This window comes from Cucurbita moschata, unplaced genomic scaffold (genome assembly GCF_002738365.1).
Source record: "Cucurbita moschata cultivar Rifu unplaced genomic scaffold, Cmos_1.0 Cmo_Scf00018, whole genome shotgun sequence".
Classification (NCBI taxonomy): Eukaryota; Viridiplantae; Streptophyta; class Magnoliopsida; order Cucurbitales; family Cucurbitaceae; genus Cucurbita; species Cucurbita moschata.
In genome coordinates this window covers 2,511,954-2,528,679 of record NW_019268534.1, presented here as the reverse complement: position 1 = coordinate 2,528,679, position 16,726 = coordinate 2,511,954, and the positions used below count along the sequence as shown (strand labels likewise).

Sequence of the window (16,726 nt, the reverse complement as noted above, 5' to 3'; positions counted from 1 at the left end):
AAGTGGAGGATCATAAATAAAGGAAAAAGAAGATAATGATTTTAGATATTATGTAATAAAATAAAGAAGGAGACAGTACAATTGGAAAATGTGAGAAGGAGGGGGGCATAATGGGACTTTCACATTGAAACGGTGCGCTTTGGGGGAAGAGAAACGGAGCAGAGAACATGAACAAACGCAGCATTGTTTTACTTTTTCTTTTTTTCCTTTTTATAATATTATGCCGCCAAATCTGACCGCCACTGCCCAGAACACATTCTTCCCCCCATCCCTTTCGCTTTACAAACTGACCCAATTGCCCGCTTAATACTTAACTCCGTCCCCCGCTTGTCGTTACCCAGTCTCCGACATAGCATTACGACATGTCGTTTCTGCTCTAAATATCAAGTACTGTTTATCCCTTCCCCACTCATTTATTTTATTTTATTGACTTAATTATTTTTTATTTACTTGTCTATCGACCGAACCCAGAATCCAGTTTTGACGCTCAGTGTTTGCAGGCAGAACCATTGTTACCTAAAGCAAACCCTCCTTGGAGGAGGGCGGGAGAGTAGCTTAAACTAAATCCTCCAACCTTAAAACAATATGAGAGTCCGACGTGGAGTCGCAACTCTAGAAACCTCCACGAACCCTTTCTTTTAGTCGGGCAAAGATGAAGCGCCAGGGCAGGGGGTCCTTGAAGAACAGGTCCAACTAAAGGCAGCAAATATTATGAAGATCATCACATTTGAGCATAATTAAGCTCTCAATCCAGCAAAAGGCAAAATCAACCAGCAGAAACTTTTAAGCATAGCACAATCCATCCATACAGACTGACTGGTTTACAAACAAAGGCTACAATCACACACACTCACAAGCCATTTCTTCGTCGGATTATCCAACAGATTATGCTTTTCCAAGTAACAAAAACATGTCTCTCACAAACCTTACCTTACCACACAAACCCCTCTTCTTTCACCAAAAACACAACAACAACCAACAGAACATCATACATTCATTTCATTCAACACACAAAAACAAATACGTGGGTGGGTGGGTGCTGCACCTTATAACAACTCAGCTTTTGGGTCTGCACTCCTCTTCTTCATATCTTGTCCAGCTTTTCCGCCTTTACCACCGGGTTGGCTTTTGCGATTGCCTCCCTACCAATGGCCTGGTAGTCAAAAGGGCAGTCGTGTTTGTCAGAGTGGCGATGGACTGCACAGAAGAGGCTTCCACATCGGCAGTTGAACCCTGTTAGACCGACGCGTTTCCTGCAGCTGCTGCACCTGTTTGGGCTTTCTTTCACCTTCTCTGCGGGGGTGCTGCTTGCACTTGAGGAAGTACGACATGCTTGAGTCGGAATGATGAACGACTCAGCTGGTTTGATTTCTAGCTTGGTTGGAGAAGTGACAATTGTCTTCTTGCCATGGTCATTTGGTCCACAATTCACGATGTTACCGAACGAGGATGCTGCAAGCTTGGCCTGTTCTTGTTTCATGATGAAGTCTTTGTGGCATTTTGAACACAGGTTCATAGTTGCAGCACTTCCAAAAAACCCACAGTTGTTTGCACAAAGTTTGGGGGCTTCTGGAGGAGCTTGGCATCCTGCCTCTTTATGTTCCATTTTTCACCTTTCCTGTAAATAATAATCTACCAGCTTATAAATACAAAAACACAAGTTCAAATTTTCAAGGAAATCATGGCTATCAATTAGTTTCTAGATACAGTACACGGGATGAAGTTTTCAAGTAAATCAGTTTATGGAGATAAATTTAAGTGAGATCCCACATTGGTTGGGGAGGAGAACGAAGCATTCTTTATAAGGGTGTGGAAACCTTCCCATAGCAGAGCATTTTAAAAATCTTGAAGGGCAGTCCGAAAGGAAAAGTCCAAAGCGGACGATATCTAATAGTGGTGGGCTTGGGCTGTTACAAATGGCATCAGAGCCAGATATCAGGCGATGTGCCAGCGAGGAGGATGAGCCCCAAAGAGGGGGGACACAAAGCGGTGTGCCAGCAAGGACGCTGGGCTCTGAAGGGGGGTGGATTGGGAGTCCCACATCAATTAAAGAAAGGAACGAGTACCAGTGAGGACGCTAGACCCCTAAGGGGGGTGGATTGTGAGATCCCACATCGATTGGGGAGGAGAATGAAGCATACTTTATAAGGATGTGGAAACCTTCCCCTAGTAGATGCGTTTTTAAAACCTTTAGAGGAAGCCCATAAGGGAAGGTCCAAAGAGGACAATATCTGTTAGTGGTGGGCTTGGGCTATTACAATTTATTACTTTGGTTGGTATGCAAATTGAATTAATTCCGGTGCTTGGCACGGAAACATTCATTTCCAATCATATTTTGGTCGGTCAGCAGAAGGATCTTCTTATTAGGGTGGTTGTGCATGGGAAGCATTATTTTCCAGTCAAAATAGGTAATTGGAATGAGCATACATGAAAGAATTTGTGTATCTTCGCAGGTGATGGTTAGAAGTTCATGCAAAGCTAAAGTGTTTTTCAAGGAGACGTGCAGAAATGGCTTGAAGATTGGGATTTTAATGAAATATATCCATCTGTTCATGAGAAACTTTCTAATAATGTTGCAACAGGTTGCCTTGTGATTGGTTTTGGAATGTCTTTTTATCGGTCAGTGGTCAGTTCATGGTTTCCTTTGAAAGGTTTGAAGTGGCTATCAGTTTTCAGTGCTCAGTGGAGGCCTTGTTCATAGTTTCATCCTTCATTCGCAAGCTCTAAGTCCCAAACCATTCTACAAAATTAGAACCCTAGCCTCATCCTATTGCCACTAAAATTCTTCTTCCAAGAATGGTAATATGCAAATACCTCAATTATGTTCTAAAACAAAACTCCAAGCAAAGAGAGATCGATTTGGAACAGAATAGAAAACATTAAAAGTAATAGGAGGCCACTCAACAACAACACACACACAAAAGAAGAAAAGACATGCAAATACCTGCTGTTAGTAATGTCCAAAAACCTAAGAAAACGCAAGCATATACCAAAAACACATCATAAGATTACTTCCCTCCACAAGTTCGATTAAAAATTTCCGTCAAGTATTACAATAAATTTCAGCAAAACAGAAGAAAGCATAATCGCTTCCTCAGAAACAACTAATTTGCTTAGAAACCAACAGATATCGAAAAAATCAATATCGAGAAAAGGAAGAAACCCTTAAATTCTTAATACTGACCTGATCGTTGTTGAGTGTAGGAGGGAAAGCTGTATTCGACCGCTGCGTATTCGTGACAATAGAAAACACCATAAAATTCCCAGCTAGATGACGATTCTCCGCTCCCCTCCTTTCACTGAAAATCAACAGGAACAAAAAACATATATAAATCAAAGAAACAAAATAGCCGTATGCGGCGATGAACGAATTACGTTGAAGAGAAGAAAAGAAGAAGAGGAGGAAATTGGGAAAACTAACCCTACAGCAATCAGAAAGGCGATGGGGTTTGGAAGGTGGAGAGAAAAGCCAAGTTTTTACAATGGAATTCCCAATTTAAAGGGCCATCGTGGGCCAAAAATAAAATTAAAAAAAAACAAAAACAAAAACGTTACGAATTCTAAATGGTTGGTTTTGGGGTATACGTGGAACGTTGTGATTGGAGAAAAGGGGTAAAAGGGAGTTGGACCAATGAGAATGAAGATAGTGGCGAGCTTACGAGGAACTGGTTGTAGGGGATCGAGTTGGAAAAGCTGGTGCTCCTATGAATCCCGTTTTTGGGTGTGTACAGAGTGGAGGCTTCTTACGTGTTCCGATTCTACCCTTTGTAATGTGATTTCTCCTTCTTTGATGAACACGTGGAAACTGATGATTTTTGTATTTATTTATTCTTTTAATACCTAAATTTGATTTTTTTTTTCCTTTTATTCAAAATCCAATATAAGATAATATCATATCATTACAGAGATTCCAGTTTATTATTATCATATTATGGTAAACGGCACTCTGGAGAGTTGATTTAATAAATTGTATTAGAATTTGAAGAAGGATAGAACTGTCTTTTAAATCTTCCATGCTTCCTCGTGAAACCCTTCCCCCTAGCCCTCAAAAAGTCTAAGAATGTTCTTTGATTCACAGATTTTCGCCCCGTCGTCTCCTCTTCTTACACAACTAGGGGAAGACTCTTGTAAACTTCTTCCGGTAGTTCTCGTTCAAGAAGACATTTGAAACATATAATTAAAACAAAGGCTAATCTCGATTTGCTACAATAGAGAGTAGGAGACGAACAAACTGAATCTTGGCTATCAAGGTCGAGTAAATAAGGATTTCCTCCCTAATAGCTGTACTTTCTCCCATAAAGCTTCAAAGAAGCATTATATTAACGACCTCCAAATAGACGGTCTTTTCCTTCAAGAGTACTGTGGCATAAGTATCTTTTTTTTTTTTTTTTTTTTTCTTTTTTAATATCCAAATGAACCAAAAACCTGAAGTCCAAGAACAAACCAAATTTTGTTATGGCATAATTTGGTGTTCTTGGAGAAATAAATCAAAGTTAAAAAGTGTAAAAAGGAACCCAAAACAACTGACATTCATAGTTCTGAAACGAATTCATTGATGAACACTCTTATGAGAAGGTTTGTGGAAGCCCAATTTTGTGTGGCTCGAAGTTTTTGCAGAATGGGGAAGAAAATGGATTCATCTCGAAAGCAAAGCAAACAGAACACCAACAGACAATCCAGTTACACATAAGAATGAAACAATTCGCACTCTAACGAACAGAGCATTCAAATTTTTAGCAATTTGAAGTGTTAGAGTCAGAATCTGCAACCTACCTTGTTCTTCCATTTTCTTGAAGAACATCATTGGCTTCAGAGATTGGCGGAGAATGAAGGCCAGCGAGAAAGGAAACCCGAAGGACACGAAGCTCTGGATGGAAACTTCTGTGAATGGTGAAGCGCGAGTTGCGTACGAAATCCAAGCCCCAATTCCCAACTGAACAAGACCGAGAATCGCCATAGCTTTGCTTAAGCTGTACACGTTCTTCATCATCGCTTCAACCACCTCTCTGGTTTCGCCGGCCAACGCCGAGAGGTCTCTCTCGACGGTCGGTCCTTCGATGTCTTGATGCTTGAAATCAGCGGGTTTCTCCAAGTTCTCGTTCTCAGGAGTTGAAGAAAATCCATATTTCTGATCCAAATCTGAGATGAAGAAGCTAGGGTTTCTCAATCTCGGAATCAAACCAGGACTGGATGTGATTGGTCCCCGAATCCGATGATCGGGATTAGGGTTACTGAGATTGAAATTCGCGGATCTCCTGTAAGATCTGAGAGCCTCAAGATCTGCAAAAGGTGTGTGGGAATTGATGAGGTCAACTGTAGGGATTGCAAAAGTTCGTCGTGGCGATTGCGGAAACGAGGGATCGGAATGTGTAGAAGGGATTCGGGTGAAGTGTTCGCGAGGGTTTTGGGAGATGAGAAAAGTGGAAGAAGGAATTGGTCTGAGAAATTTGGAGCTTAACCTACGCGTAACAATGGCGGCCATACTTTGGGTTCCTGATTATCGATTTCGAGCTCTTCGGCGAAAGAGATGGAGAGGTAGTTACTTTACGACACAGACAAAGAATCGAGGTTTTTAAGAAATCCTAACGAATAAAATGGCGGCGTGGTGGCATAGTTGCAGAAAGTGCAGAGAGAAGATATAAATGGGAGGGGAAGAAAGAAAGGGTGCGACCTAGGGCTTTATATATATGCATACCCTTTAAAAGATATTTTTAAAAAAATATTTTTAATACGAACAACCCGAAACCCTAAACCCTACAAATCCAAAAACCGTGTATTTCTCTAACTCAAACTAACTCGAACTCTAACCATAACCCATGAGATAAGAAAAGTAAAGCTTTTAATCACCTGAGGTTAAAGAGATAACGAAATTGCTTCATGTTCATTAATACACAAGTAAGATCCACAATGACATGAAGTCGTCGTCACTCAAATAAACTCATATACTACCACATAAAAAACGGAGTATTATACATTAAACTAAGCTCAAATTGACATCGGAGGAGGTGAATAAAATGTATGCTAGCCTTGAAGTTTCCTTTTCTCTTGTTTCTCTATCAAACCACACACGACATTGACATTGACATCGACATCGACATCGACATCGACATTCCCATTTATCTTCCTCTTAAAATACAAACCAATACATTCGGTCATTTTCCAATGTTTAGTACAACAACAACAACAGCGTAGAACCCTTACAATTTATTCACCTGTGATTCATGTGATGTGATAACATTTACTTCACCATCATCCGAAGAATAAGAGCTTGGCCTTGCTGCCTTCATTCCTCAGTATGACATAATGTCTTCCAGCTTCATTTTGATTCATAGAAGATGAAGTTCGAAGAACCGTGCTCGGTAACCCACCTTTCGTTTCTCAATATCAGACTCCAGCAAGCAATTCAACATCTGAAACTGGTTTTCAAACTCTTCAATTACATTGCAAGTGTAAATGAAGACTAATAATAATACACAAAGGTTGGCATTTCATGGGCTACATTGTTAATTTCAGGCAATAGCGCATCTGAAACTGATTTTCAAACTCATAGATGATATTGCAAGTGTAATTGAAGACTAATACAATACATAAAATTTGGCATTGAAATAATAACAGATTGTGCCAAAATTAATCGACTCCGTTTCGAACAAAATATGCTGGGTTTCAATTGATAAAGATACTGAATTACGAAGTCCAAACAAAACCTTATGATAGTAGGAAACGACTAGCAATAAAAATTCATAATGATCATACTTAAATGTGAAAGATTCCGTAGTGGACATCATATTGGCATGATGGTGAACTCTAGGGGTGAGGAGTCTTTAGTGTGTTCTCATACCTGATGGAATGGTTCTTCACCTGATATGCAAGTCACTGAGAAATTCCGACAACCTGAAAATAGCTTCAAATTTATAAAAGGTAACGTTGAACAAAAATAGACAGCAAGAAGCAAATCCACAAAACAAAACCTAATATTTTTGGCGATAACAGTGAGACCATCTTGATTCCCAATATGACGCAGAGTTATCTCTTCCAACCGGCCATCCCAATGAGCGTGCTGCAATGAGAATCACATCAAATTTTGAATCTCATTTTGAAGTTAATATAGCTTAGTACAATGCAGATGCATGTGTAACAAAGGAAGTAGAAATGCTAAAAAATTCGAGAAACAAGCATCATTATGTGAGAAAGTCCACAAACTACTTCATGGATAATATACTTAAATTACAGGCATACTTGGATAACAAACAACCAAACTGGTAAGAATCAGTCTGCACAGGACTTTACTAAATGCACAAATCAAACATTAGGAGCCACTTGCAAAAAGAAAGGCTTCATTCGAGAAACAAGCATCGTCATGCGAGAGAGTCCACGTACAGGAAAACTACTTTGGATAATATTACATATGAATCCAACATTCACTTCAAGTTACAGGCATACTTGGACAACAAACAACCAAACTGGTATCAGTCTGCACAGAACTTCGCTAAATGCACAAATCAAATATTAGGAGTGCATACTTGGCTTGGATAAGCAGGAGGGTGAAACAGAACTCTGAGAAAAATCTATGAATGAAGAAGATAGCCTGATAGCCAGCAACAGATATTCCTAATTCCCAGTAGTAAAATAAAAAACTTAAGAAGTCATAATATAATCTACACATCCTTCCATAAACTGACCATCGCCATCTTGGTAACTCGAGACTAATTTTCCCCTGGACAAATGACTAATGCCTTCTGCAAAATATAATTCCCCAATAACATGGCATTTACGACAATTAAGAAAGTCCACAAATTGTTTTCCTGCAGATGGGACACTGCTAGGTGGCCAAAAATGCTAGAATAGCAAATCTTCAAAGTTTTTGGACAAGACAAGAAAGAAACTTGTCGAAGACCCAATATACATCAGGTTACAACTACCTAAGAAAAATGCATCTCAAAATCTAATATTCTCCTCATCACTTGACGAGTTAGCTTCACGACCCAACTGCATTAGAACAAATGCCATCTCCAAGGGAGTTAAATCTTCAAAATCTAAATCTTCAGCACTAAAATCCAAATCCTCTAAGTCTTCGAACATATCAAAAAAGGCATCCATATCCACAATATTATATCTGTTTGGAGTTCTCTGTGATCGTGGTCGGCGTGGAGGTGGCCTGTGATATTTCCATGAGTATGAACCAGGCTTGACCAAATGCTGGAACACAACAAACAGTGTATCAATCAAAAGACTGGAAAGCTAATCTGCTCTAATGAAATTAAATGACAAACAGAATGCACATAGATCTGCAGATAACATCCATTTATGAACCACATCTTTCAATATCTACCATAAAAGCTGATTGAAAATGAACAGCACTGCTTATGTGATGCCTATGACACATCACCAAACATACAAGGGTCGTTGAGTTTGCAGCTCAACTCATATAGGTAAGGAGACGAAGATGAATGTGACAGAGCGGTTGCATATGTATTTTCTAAAATAGGCAAGTGCAGATGATTGGCAAGCATACAAAGATCAACAAAATGCTGTTTAGAAGACGTCCTGCCTGACTTGCTAGTGCTAACCTACAATTCTCTCCCCATGATCACACATTCAAATCCAACACCTGTAAGTATATTACTTCTATTAATTTGAAACAAGGAATCCATCCATCAATTGCAAAAGGTCTAGTAATACGATCTCGGCATCCACACTATATAATTTCATGTTCATCGTACTAGTAATTTGACTAAAACTGATTAGGCATTGCTAACAGAGTTGGCAAAGCCAAACAGTCAAGGTAGTCAGCACATCACTTTTAACCAGAATTGAGCCCGGGAAATTTTTCCAAGAGAGGCAACAAAAGTATTGCAGAAGATTTTTTAACATATATTTTCGAAAGATTTATGTGACTTCATGCCAAATCCAGAAAACAAAAACACATTTTAAAAACTACTTTTTAAGGATTCCAAATCTTAGCTTACTTTTAAAAAACACTAAACATTCATATTTGCTAAAGATTCATGTGACTTCAAGCCAAATTCTAAAAACAAAAACTACTTTTTAAGGTTTTCAAAACTTAGCTTAGTTTTAAAAAGAAACTTACATAACAAGGAACTTGTTGTTTATAAAATTTTCTATAAAAAAATAACAAAAACGCAAAAAGCCAGCCTTAGTTTTTTCGTTTTTCGAAGAACACTTTAAGATGGTTCGTAAAAATTTAAAAACAAAAATAAAAATTTAGGAATTGATTTTCTTCTTTTTTTTGTTTTTTCTTTCAAAAAATTGGATAAGATTTTTAAAACATTCTTCAAAGTTAATTGAAAAAATGAAGAAATTGTTACCCAAAGATTTGATTTTTTTTTAAAGTTCTTTCTTGGCTTTTCACATTTTAAAAGAACATGAAATTCATAGCCACCCACCCCTCAAACATAATGACCATATTTTTAAAATCTACTTTTTTGAAAATAATTTGTTTAGGATTTTTAAAAATAGATTAAAGAATAAAGAAACCTGTTAATAACCAAGCATAAATTTTTAAAAATAGAAAACTAAAAGTTCATGGATATAGATTATCTGTAGTATACATCAAAAATAATTTTTGTTTATAAAATTTGGTTAGAGTAGGCAAACTGGTGGGAGGAAAGAAAGGAACTTCATCCCTTATCCTGGTCCTCAAACTATTCTAATTGAAGCAGGGATTCCAAAGAGAAGATCCCTATGAGAAATGGAGGCATCCTTGAGGTTTTTTTTAAAAAAGTAAATTGGACAACAAAGAGTCACCCTTGGTATAGTGTGCCAAAAGAATAAACTGTAACACTAAGAGGCACAGGTGAGTATGATTCAGCATATCTAACCCGACATGATTGGATGGCCATGGAAAATGGGGTGGCTTATGAAACCATCAGAGGATAATAATGACAAGAGTCTTCTGTTGCCCTATCATTCCATATCCAGATCTCAAAAAGAATTCCTTCCATAAGCTCATGGCCAGGAAGCCAAACATGTAACTATTTAATACATTTCCTGGGGCATTAATAAATTAGCAAAACCAAACAAGTTGAGATTCCATTCAGAGAATATCAATGATCGATAAAAGAATAAAAAAAAATCAATTTGGACATGCATAAAGAAAATAAAAGGATGAAGAATAAAGTTCAGGAAAATTGGAAGTTCCTGACAACATAAAAGGCCACAACAACAACATCCAGCATGCTCAGAAGAGAACAATTAGGAAAAAGAAACCGAGTAAATGCTTTCAGAGATAAACTTACCTTGTAAAAACAACTGGATCCAAATGGGCAGTTCCCGTTTCCAAAGTTGAAGTGCTTGCAATCTATTGATCTGTGCAAGAAAATAATATAAACTCACAAATCCAGAGCAGTGAAATTATCTCAACAGCTCATACAATGACTACAGCAGTTATGCAGCTTCCATTTTCTGAATAATTTTGGATGATCGTTCCTATGGGCTATGGAGATTTTCAGAATACATTTAATGCATAATAACTTACATAGACAACAACGAGTTTTGCCAAAAAAAAAAAAAAAGGGAAGTAGAAAACATGAAAAGAATGTAAAAAAATTGAACAGCTTCCAGAATGCAATCACATAATAGGAATGAAGAACATAAATTTACCGCAGCCTTGACTTGTAGCTATCAACAATCTCTTGCTTTTCTTCTTTGGAAGAATACCAAATGACACTTGGAATTACAAAGTATGATAACTTCCTACAAATTGGGCAGGCTCTTAGAGCACTATTAACATCCATTCCTGAGGTAGATGAAGTATTGCGCCAGTTTCTAATACAAGAAATGCAGAATGGATGATCACATTCTGAGAGAAGCCCAAATTTCCTCTCAGCTATTTCAGTTTTAGAAAGAACACGCTCCAGGCAGACACTACATTCTATGTCTTGGCTACGTTTCAAAGACTCGAGATGTTTTTGCTTTTTCTCGCACGCTTTAATGTGCTCCTCCCTTTCATCAGTCCTAGACGGATGTAAACATTGTTTTCCACAAGTAGGACACAAGTCCCCATGAATATGAGGACAGTTTTGACCACGTGGACAATCACTTCCAGCAGCAGCAAAAGAACAAATAGGTATATCAGCTGGACCAACAATCCTTGTCTCCCCATTCCTCCAATCATCAAGACCATCTGGATGCTCAGACTCTCCACTCCACACAATTTGAACGTGCGAGGGAGGACAGGATATCTTTGAACCAGCAAGCTCGCTTGTAGATCCAGGTAAGGGAGAAAGTGGCCTTGATAATAGGGGATGAGCTATAGAAACAGATTCAGACACATGAGGTTGCTGAGAATTTGAAGAAGCTGATGACTCCGCTTGAGAAACTTTAACATGGTCATATCTGCATCGACTGCCAAAAGCACACCTTCCCTTTTGATAATAAGTACAAACCTGTTATGAATGATACATCAGAAAGAGATAATGATCGGAGAGCCAAACCGACCGTTGGTTTATATCACAACATATGGCAACACAGGGGAGTGGAAGTAATATTTACATTGCTTGGTGGAGCCGACCAGTCATGTGAAAACTCACAATATTCCCCTTTCAAGCATGCTCCATGCGAAAAATACTTGCATAGGACCCTAAATAAACCACCGAAGTAAATTACCACGCGTATGAACAAGTTCAATTCCAAGGACATCGAATAACAAAACTTCATAGACATAAAATCCAGCGTCTATAACAACAACTCAACAAAACAGCTTTCATGAAACTCAAATTCGAAATATTTATAATCACAGACAGAAGTAGTTAACATTTGATAAACCAGCCCCTAGAAATAGCATATACCTAATAATTAAACCAGATACCAAAGAAGCGTGATCAAGATGACTCGGTCACTCGATTACGTTTCATTTTTCTGCTAAACAGGATGTATTGAACTCATAATTCATTAAGATGTTATTCAAGAAAAAAATATCAAGATGCGATGATCATCAATAATACTCATCAAATATGCGAGAAAACGAATAAACAAACAATCAATCAACTACATGACAATATCAACAATAACACATGAAGAAGTATAATCACAACAAAATAACAGAAACTATAGAAACGAAGAACTCACCGTTTAGACATGGCGATCGAAACTAAAAGCGATGAGAGGAGATAATCCAATTCAAACGGACAAAAAATCGAGCAAGAAAACCCCTTCGATTGCTTGGTTGATTAAACGGCTAAGAGATGATTTGAATAAGATAAAAGCAATGGAGGGAAATGAAAAGAGGAAAAAATAACGAAATCAACGCAGTTCATGATTCAATCGATGAAACAAAGAAGCTCTCGCGCGCGCCTGTACGGCCGAACCTAGGGCTTTTTGGCGGTCAGTATCCAATATAAGCGTTGGCCATTCATTTTCCGTAAAATTCCAGAAATGCCCCTGCACGGAAATGGGATATCGCTTGTGAAAATCGGGGCATTGTTGTAATAAAAACCAAGTTTGGGGCTACAACTACAAGGAATTAATGTAAATTTTATTTTTTTAAATAGCTTTAAATTATTTAATTGGTTCTCTCTTTGGGCATAGCTGTCTGTTTAGGTAAGAATAGTGACCGTTAGATTTTTGTTAGAAGCTTATGGAATAATAAATATAAAAAAGTTAAATAATAAAAATAAAAACATTTAATATATAAATTCCATAAATTAAAAAACGATTTAGAAAAATAAAGAAAATGGAAAATAATGGATAAGGAGAAAATCCTACGCAGACGAGATAAACCAGAAATCCAAAATCCACGAAAATCGCTCACTATGGCCGCAGCAATCTCGCCATTGGCGTTCTTCTCCGCCGCCGCTGCATCCACCGGAACAACCGCCCCATAATTGCCGCAAATTCCGCCGCCGCAAAAGCCCCAAATTATCCCCGTTCTTCAATCCAAACCCTCACTCTCCTCATTGACCGCCGCGGGTAGCGCCATCGCCATAGCCGCGATTGTGAGCACTAGTCCACCGTCACTGGCCGACGCCGGCCCCGCATTCAACGTCTACTACGGTACCGCTGCCAGCGCCGCCAACTACGGCGGCCTTGGCGGCAACGCCAACAAGAAAGACTCTGCGGAATACGTCTACGACGTGCCGGACGGCTGGAAGGAGCGATTAGTATCAAAAGTCGAAAAAGGTATTTCAAAATCGCCATGGAAATTCCTAAATTAAAGAACTCGAATAGTTCAATTCATTTCGAAAATCAATTTTAGCTTCTTGATTCCGCAGGTACGAACGGAACCGATAGCGAATTTTACAATCCGAAGAAACGATCGGAGAAAGAATACCTAACTTTCCTGGCCGGAATCCGGCAATTAGGGCCAAAAGATGTGATTCTAAATAACCTAGCGCTATCGGACGTGAATTTGCAGGATCAGATCGCGAGCGCGGAGAGCTTCTCGGCGGAGGAGAAGAAGGATGAGAATGGACAGATTTATTACGAGTATGAGATCGATGGCGCCGGAACTCACAGTTTGATATCGGTGACCTGTGCGAAGAACAAGCTGTATGCGCATTTTGTTAATGCACCGACGCCGGAGTGGAATCGAGATCAGGATATGCTTCGGCATGTTCATGAATCCTTCAAGACGATCGGATCGTATTGAGCTTTGGTCGCGTCGTCGGAGATTTGGTCGGAGGGAGGTTTGCGTTGTCGCTGTGTACGAATTGGTTGTTACATGCTTATTCTTGAATGACGGAAATCTGTAGCTGTGTACGAATTAGCCCGATCATTTAAGTTCATGGTTGTATAAGTAATGAACATGGTCTCTGTTACGACAAATCATTTTGAAAAAATAAAAAATAAAGTCCTGAAAGATTAAATTCAAACTAAACAGTATCATTACGAGCTATAAGGATGAACATGTTTATCATACAGCTCCACCGATCACGCTCGATCATCACTCAACTCGTCGTCGACCCCCTAGTGCATCAGCGATAGTAAAAACAGCTCTCTGTCCCGGGTTAAATAAACGAAGTTTATATACTATGTGAATTTCGGTATTGACACAAAAAATATATATAGACGTGAAATGTAATAAATATTCAATTAATTCGTTTTAAATATCTAAAATATTAATTTATTTTAGTGGATTTAAATTTAATCATCCAATTTTATTTATATAAACCTTAATACTAAACTAGTCATTATTTTTAAAATTTTGTTAAATAATAATTTTCACGTGAGAATAAATAATATATTTTTAAAATTTATAAAAAAAAAAAAAAACTATGATGAAATATTTTAACGAGAGGCTCACGGTTATATAAAGCCCATGAACATTTCTCGCAGCCCATTTCGAAGGGCGGAACACATTTACGATAATAGCCCTCTTATTTTGAGAATATTCCAATAGTACCCCATCTGAAATAATGCCCTTTTTATATTTATTTCTTTTTCTCAAGTGACGAGAAAAAAAAAAAAAAGATATTGTCATATTAAAAAAATCAAAAGGAATGCTAAAACACAATGTCCAGCCAAGAACTTTACAACTAAATGATTTGCAGCTTCGTATACACAGAACATAACGATGATGAACATCGATCGTTCAACACCTTATTTAACACACACACGACACAAAAACGACAACAACAAAAAAAAAAGGATGTCATTGATGGAGATGGAAGAGGAGTTGAGGTTCGTGTTGTTCGTGTTCAAGTTCAGAACCGGGTTCATTGTCGTCGTCAAAGTAGTCAAGGCCGAGTGCACCATGGCCACGACCAAAGGCCTTAATGTGGTCCTTGAGAGAGCGCTTATGTTTGAAGTCCGAGCCACAAAAGCAATACCAAATCTTGCCACAATTCTTCTCGTGGGTTCGCCAATCGCCTTTGACCGCGAAGGCCTTGGTGCATTTTCTACAAGTGAACGGCTTGATTCCATGCTTTCGTTTGTAATGCGTTTGGAGGGTGCGGAAGTCCTTGAGCGGCCGCGACCGAGGGTTGTCGATGTTGTGTTTGCACCCTGGCGCGCAGCAATAGCATGGCAGCTTAAGCATTGCCGTTGGCTGTGTTCCTTTTAGTGACTCTGGTCCTTTTCTGTATTGCGAACCATGCCCCCACATGTGCATCTACACATTCAAATATTATCAACATCAATCGAGAACACGAAACACGAAACACAAAATGATATTACTCGACAAATTATCGCACGACGCTACCCAAAAGCTTAAACCGATGGAAGTTTAGTTATATCACAAACCCATTAAAGGAATTATTTTTCGATTAAAGTTTTAGCACGAGAGGGTTAGAATTGTTGGGATAGGAGTTTCCACTAGAATGAAGTCTTCTGGGAAGAGTTTATGCTCACAGTGGATAATATCATATCACTGTGAATGTTCGTGGTACCTAACATGGTATCAAAATCATGCATTTAACTTAGTCATGTCTATAGAATCCTCAAATGTCGAACAATGAAGTTGTGAGTCTCAAAATTGTAGTCAAAATGGCTGAAGTATCGAACAATGGGTGTACTTTATTCAAAGACTCCAGAGAAAAAAAGTCGAGCCTCAATTAAGGGGAAGATCATGGGTTTATAAGTAAAAAAAATATTATGTGATCGAAATAAAGTATTTTGGAGAAATCAAAGTAAAACAATAAGAACTAATACTCAAAGTGGACAATATCATATCATTGTAAATGATCGTAATTTCTAACCGTTCATTAACCAAATTCAATAAAAATTACATTAAAAATATTTGATATTGTTTAGAAGAATTACTTGAATGGTATGTAACTAAATGTATGTTTTAGGTTAAAAGAGTTAAGTAAATTTTAAAGGTTAATCAAATCTATTACCATTGGTTAATTATTATAATTTATTTCTGGTTAAAAATAGAAGAAGAAAAACATGTTTTTGTTCTTAATTATTATTTTCTGAAGAAAACACCTTTAAATGTTGTTAATTTTTCTGCAAAGAAATGGAAATTAAAAATAATAATTTTAAAAAAAAAAGATATAATATAACTGAAACATGTTCTTAAAAAATTATAAATAATTATTATGAAATTAACCAAAAAAAAAAAAAATGAAGAAGTCATGGTTTGAATGCAAGAACTCGATCTTGCTTCCAATATAAGTACCAAAGGACAGGAAGAACATTTCTCGACCCGTTAAATCAAAACCCCAAAACAAAATTACAATACAAAAAGGAATCAAAATGGATCAAAAGGGGAAAAAAAAAGGGTTTTTGAAAAGAAATTTACCTGAAGATTATTGTATCTATTGAATGCTTTAGAACAAAGAGGGCAAGAGAACTGAGTAGGACCGATGAGGATCTGAGATGGGGTCGGAATCCAGAACTGACCTTTGCCGGAGATCGGCAAAGGGTGGTCGGAAATATCGCCGTCGAGGGTTTTCCCAGTGGGGTCTGGCGAGATGGAACGAGAGTAGTCGAGATTGGAGCTAGGGCAAGAGAGGCTGAAGTCAAGAGCTAGTGGCGGAGAGTCGTGTTCGTAGCTGGTGGAGGAGGAGGGATGATCGGTGGTTTCCGCCGAGAAGGTGTTGAGGAGAGGGAGGGCTTGCGGTGGCGGAGGAGAAGGAGGACGGTGGCGGCATTGGGAGAAACCGGAATTTGAAGGCGGAGAGGATGGGAGAGGGATGAAGTTGAAGGAATTGGAGTGATTAGGGTCTGTCATGTTTGGATGAAGGGATTTGCAAAACGGAAAAAAGGGTTTGAAGGGTTTCTTTTCTTTTCTTTTCTTTTTTTTTTTTTTTTTTGGTAGCTTTTT

At 38.2% G+C, this 16,726-nt stretch overlaps 4 protein-coding genes and 1 pseudogene across 8 annotated transcripts; 1 reads left to right on the top strand and 4 right to left on the bottom strand.

The window, feature by feature from the left end:
* Positions 1 to 748: 748 nt before the first annotated feature.
* On the bottom strand, positions 749 to 3,520 carry LOC111456449 (zinc finger A20 and AN1 domain-containing stress-associated protein 8-like). 2 transcript variants are annotated; one of them, XM_023098308.1, is made up of 3 exons: positions 3,422 to 3,520; positions 3,185 to 3,299; positions 749 to 1,632 (listed from the first exon to the last, which is right to left on the bottom strand). In XM_023098308.1, exon 3 carries the CDS (start codon positions 1,604 to 1,606, stop codon positions 1,085 to 1,087), a length of 522 nt encoding a protein of 173 aa, XP_022954076.1. In that variant the 5' UTR covers positions 1,607 to 1,632; positions 3,185 to 3,299; positions 3,422 to 3,520; the 3' UTR covers positions 749 to 1,084. The 2 variants fall into 2 exon arrangements, with proteins under 2 accessions (XP_022954076.1, XP_022954074.1); XM_023098306.1 differs by having other exon boundaries at positions 749 to 1,618; positions 3,422 to 3,518.
* Positions 3,521 to 4,524: 1,004 nt separating this feature from the next.
* Positions 4,525 to 5,685, bottom strand: LOC111456447. The gene has a single exon (XM_023098305.1). The coding sequence runs from the start codon at positions 5,480 to 5,482 to the stop codon at positions 4,637 to 4,639; it is 846 nt and encodes a 281-aa protein (XP_022954073.1). The 5' UTR covers positions 5,483 to 5,685; the 3' UTR covers positions 4,525 to 4,636.
* A 261-nt stretch (positions 5,686 to 5,946) lies between these two features.
* On the bottom strand, positions 5,947 to 12,352 carry LOC111456442 (E3 ubiquitin-protein ligase makorin-like). Of its 4 annotated transcripts, none has more exons than XM_023098301.1 (7): positions 12,088 to 12,350; positions 11,512 to 11,599; positions 10,621 to 11,405; positions 10,257 to 10,326; positions 6,969 to 7,057; positions 6,839 to 6,891; positions 5,947 to 6,410 (listed from the first exon to the last, which is right to left on the bottom strand). In XM_023098301.1, exons 1-6 carry the CDS (start codon positions 12,096 to 12,098, stop codon positions 6,855 to 6,857), a joined length of 1,080 nt encoding a protein of 359 aa, XP_022954069.1. In that variant the 5' UTR covers positions 12,099 to 12,350; the 3' UTR covers positions 5,947 to 6,410; positions 6,839 to 6,854. The 4 variants fall into 4 exon arrangements, with proteins under 4 accessions (XP_022954069.1, XP_022954068.1, XP_022954067.1 ...); XM_023098300.1 differs by having other exon boundaries at positions 5,947 to 6,416; positions 12,088 to 12,349; XM_023098299.1 differs by lacking the exons at positions 5,947 to 6,410; positions 6,839 to 6,891 and adding an exon at positions 7,920 to 8,196 and having other exon boundaries at positions 6,971 to 7,057; positions 12,088 to 12,352.
* Positions 12,353 to 12,682: 330 nt separating this feature from the next.
* On the top strand, positions 12,683 to 13,829 carry LOC111456448 (annotated as a pseudogene).
* A 584-nt stretch (positions 13,830 to 14,413) lies between these two features.
* LOC111456445 (zinc finger protein WIP2-like) lies at positions 14,414 to 16,709 on the bottom strand. Its single transcript, XM_023098304.1, has 2 exons — positions 16,202 to 16,709; positions 14,414 to 15,067 (listed from the first exon to the last, which is right to left on the bottom strand). Exons 1-2 carry the CDS (start codon positions 16,631 to 16,633, stop codon positions 14,609 to 14,611), a joined length of 891 nt encoding a protein of 296 aa, XP_022954072.1. The 5' UTR covers positions 16,634 to 16,709; the 3' UTR covers positions 14,414 to 14,608.
* Between the last annotated feature and the right edge of the window lie 17 nt (positions 16,710 to 16,726).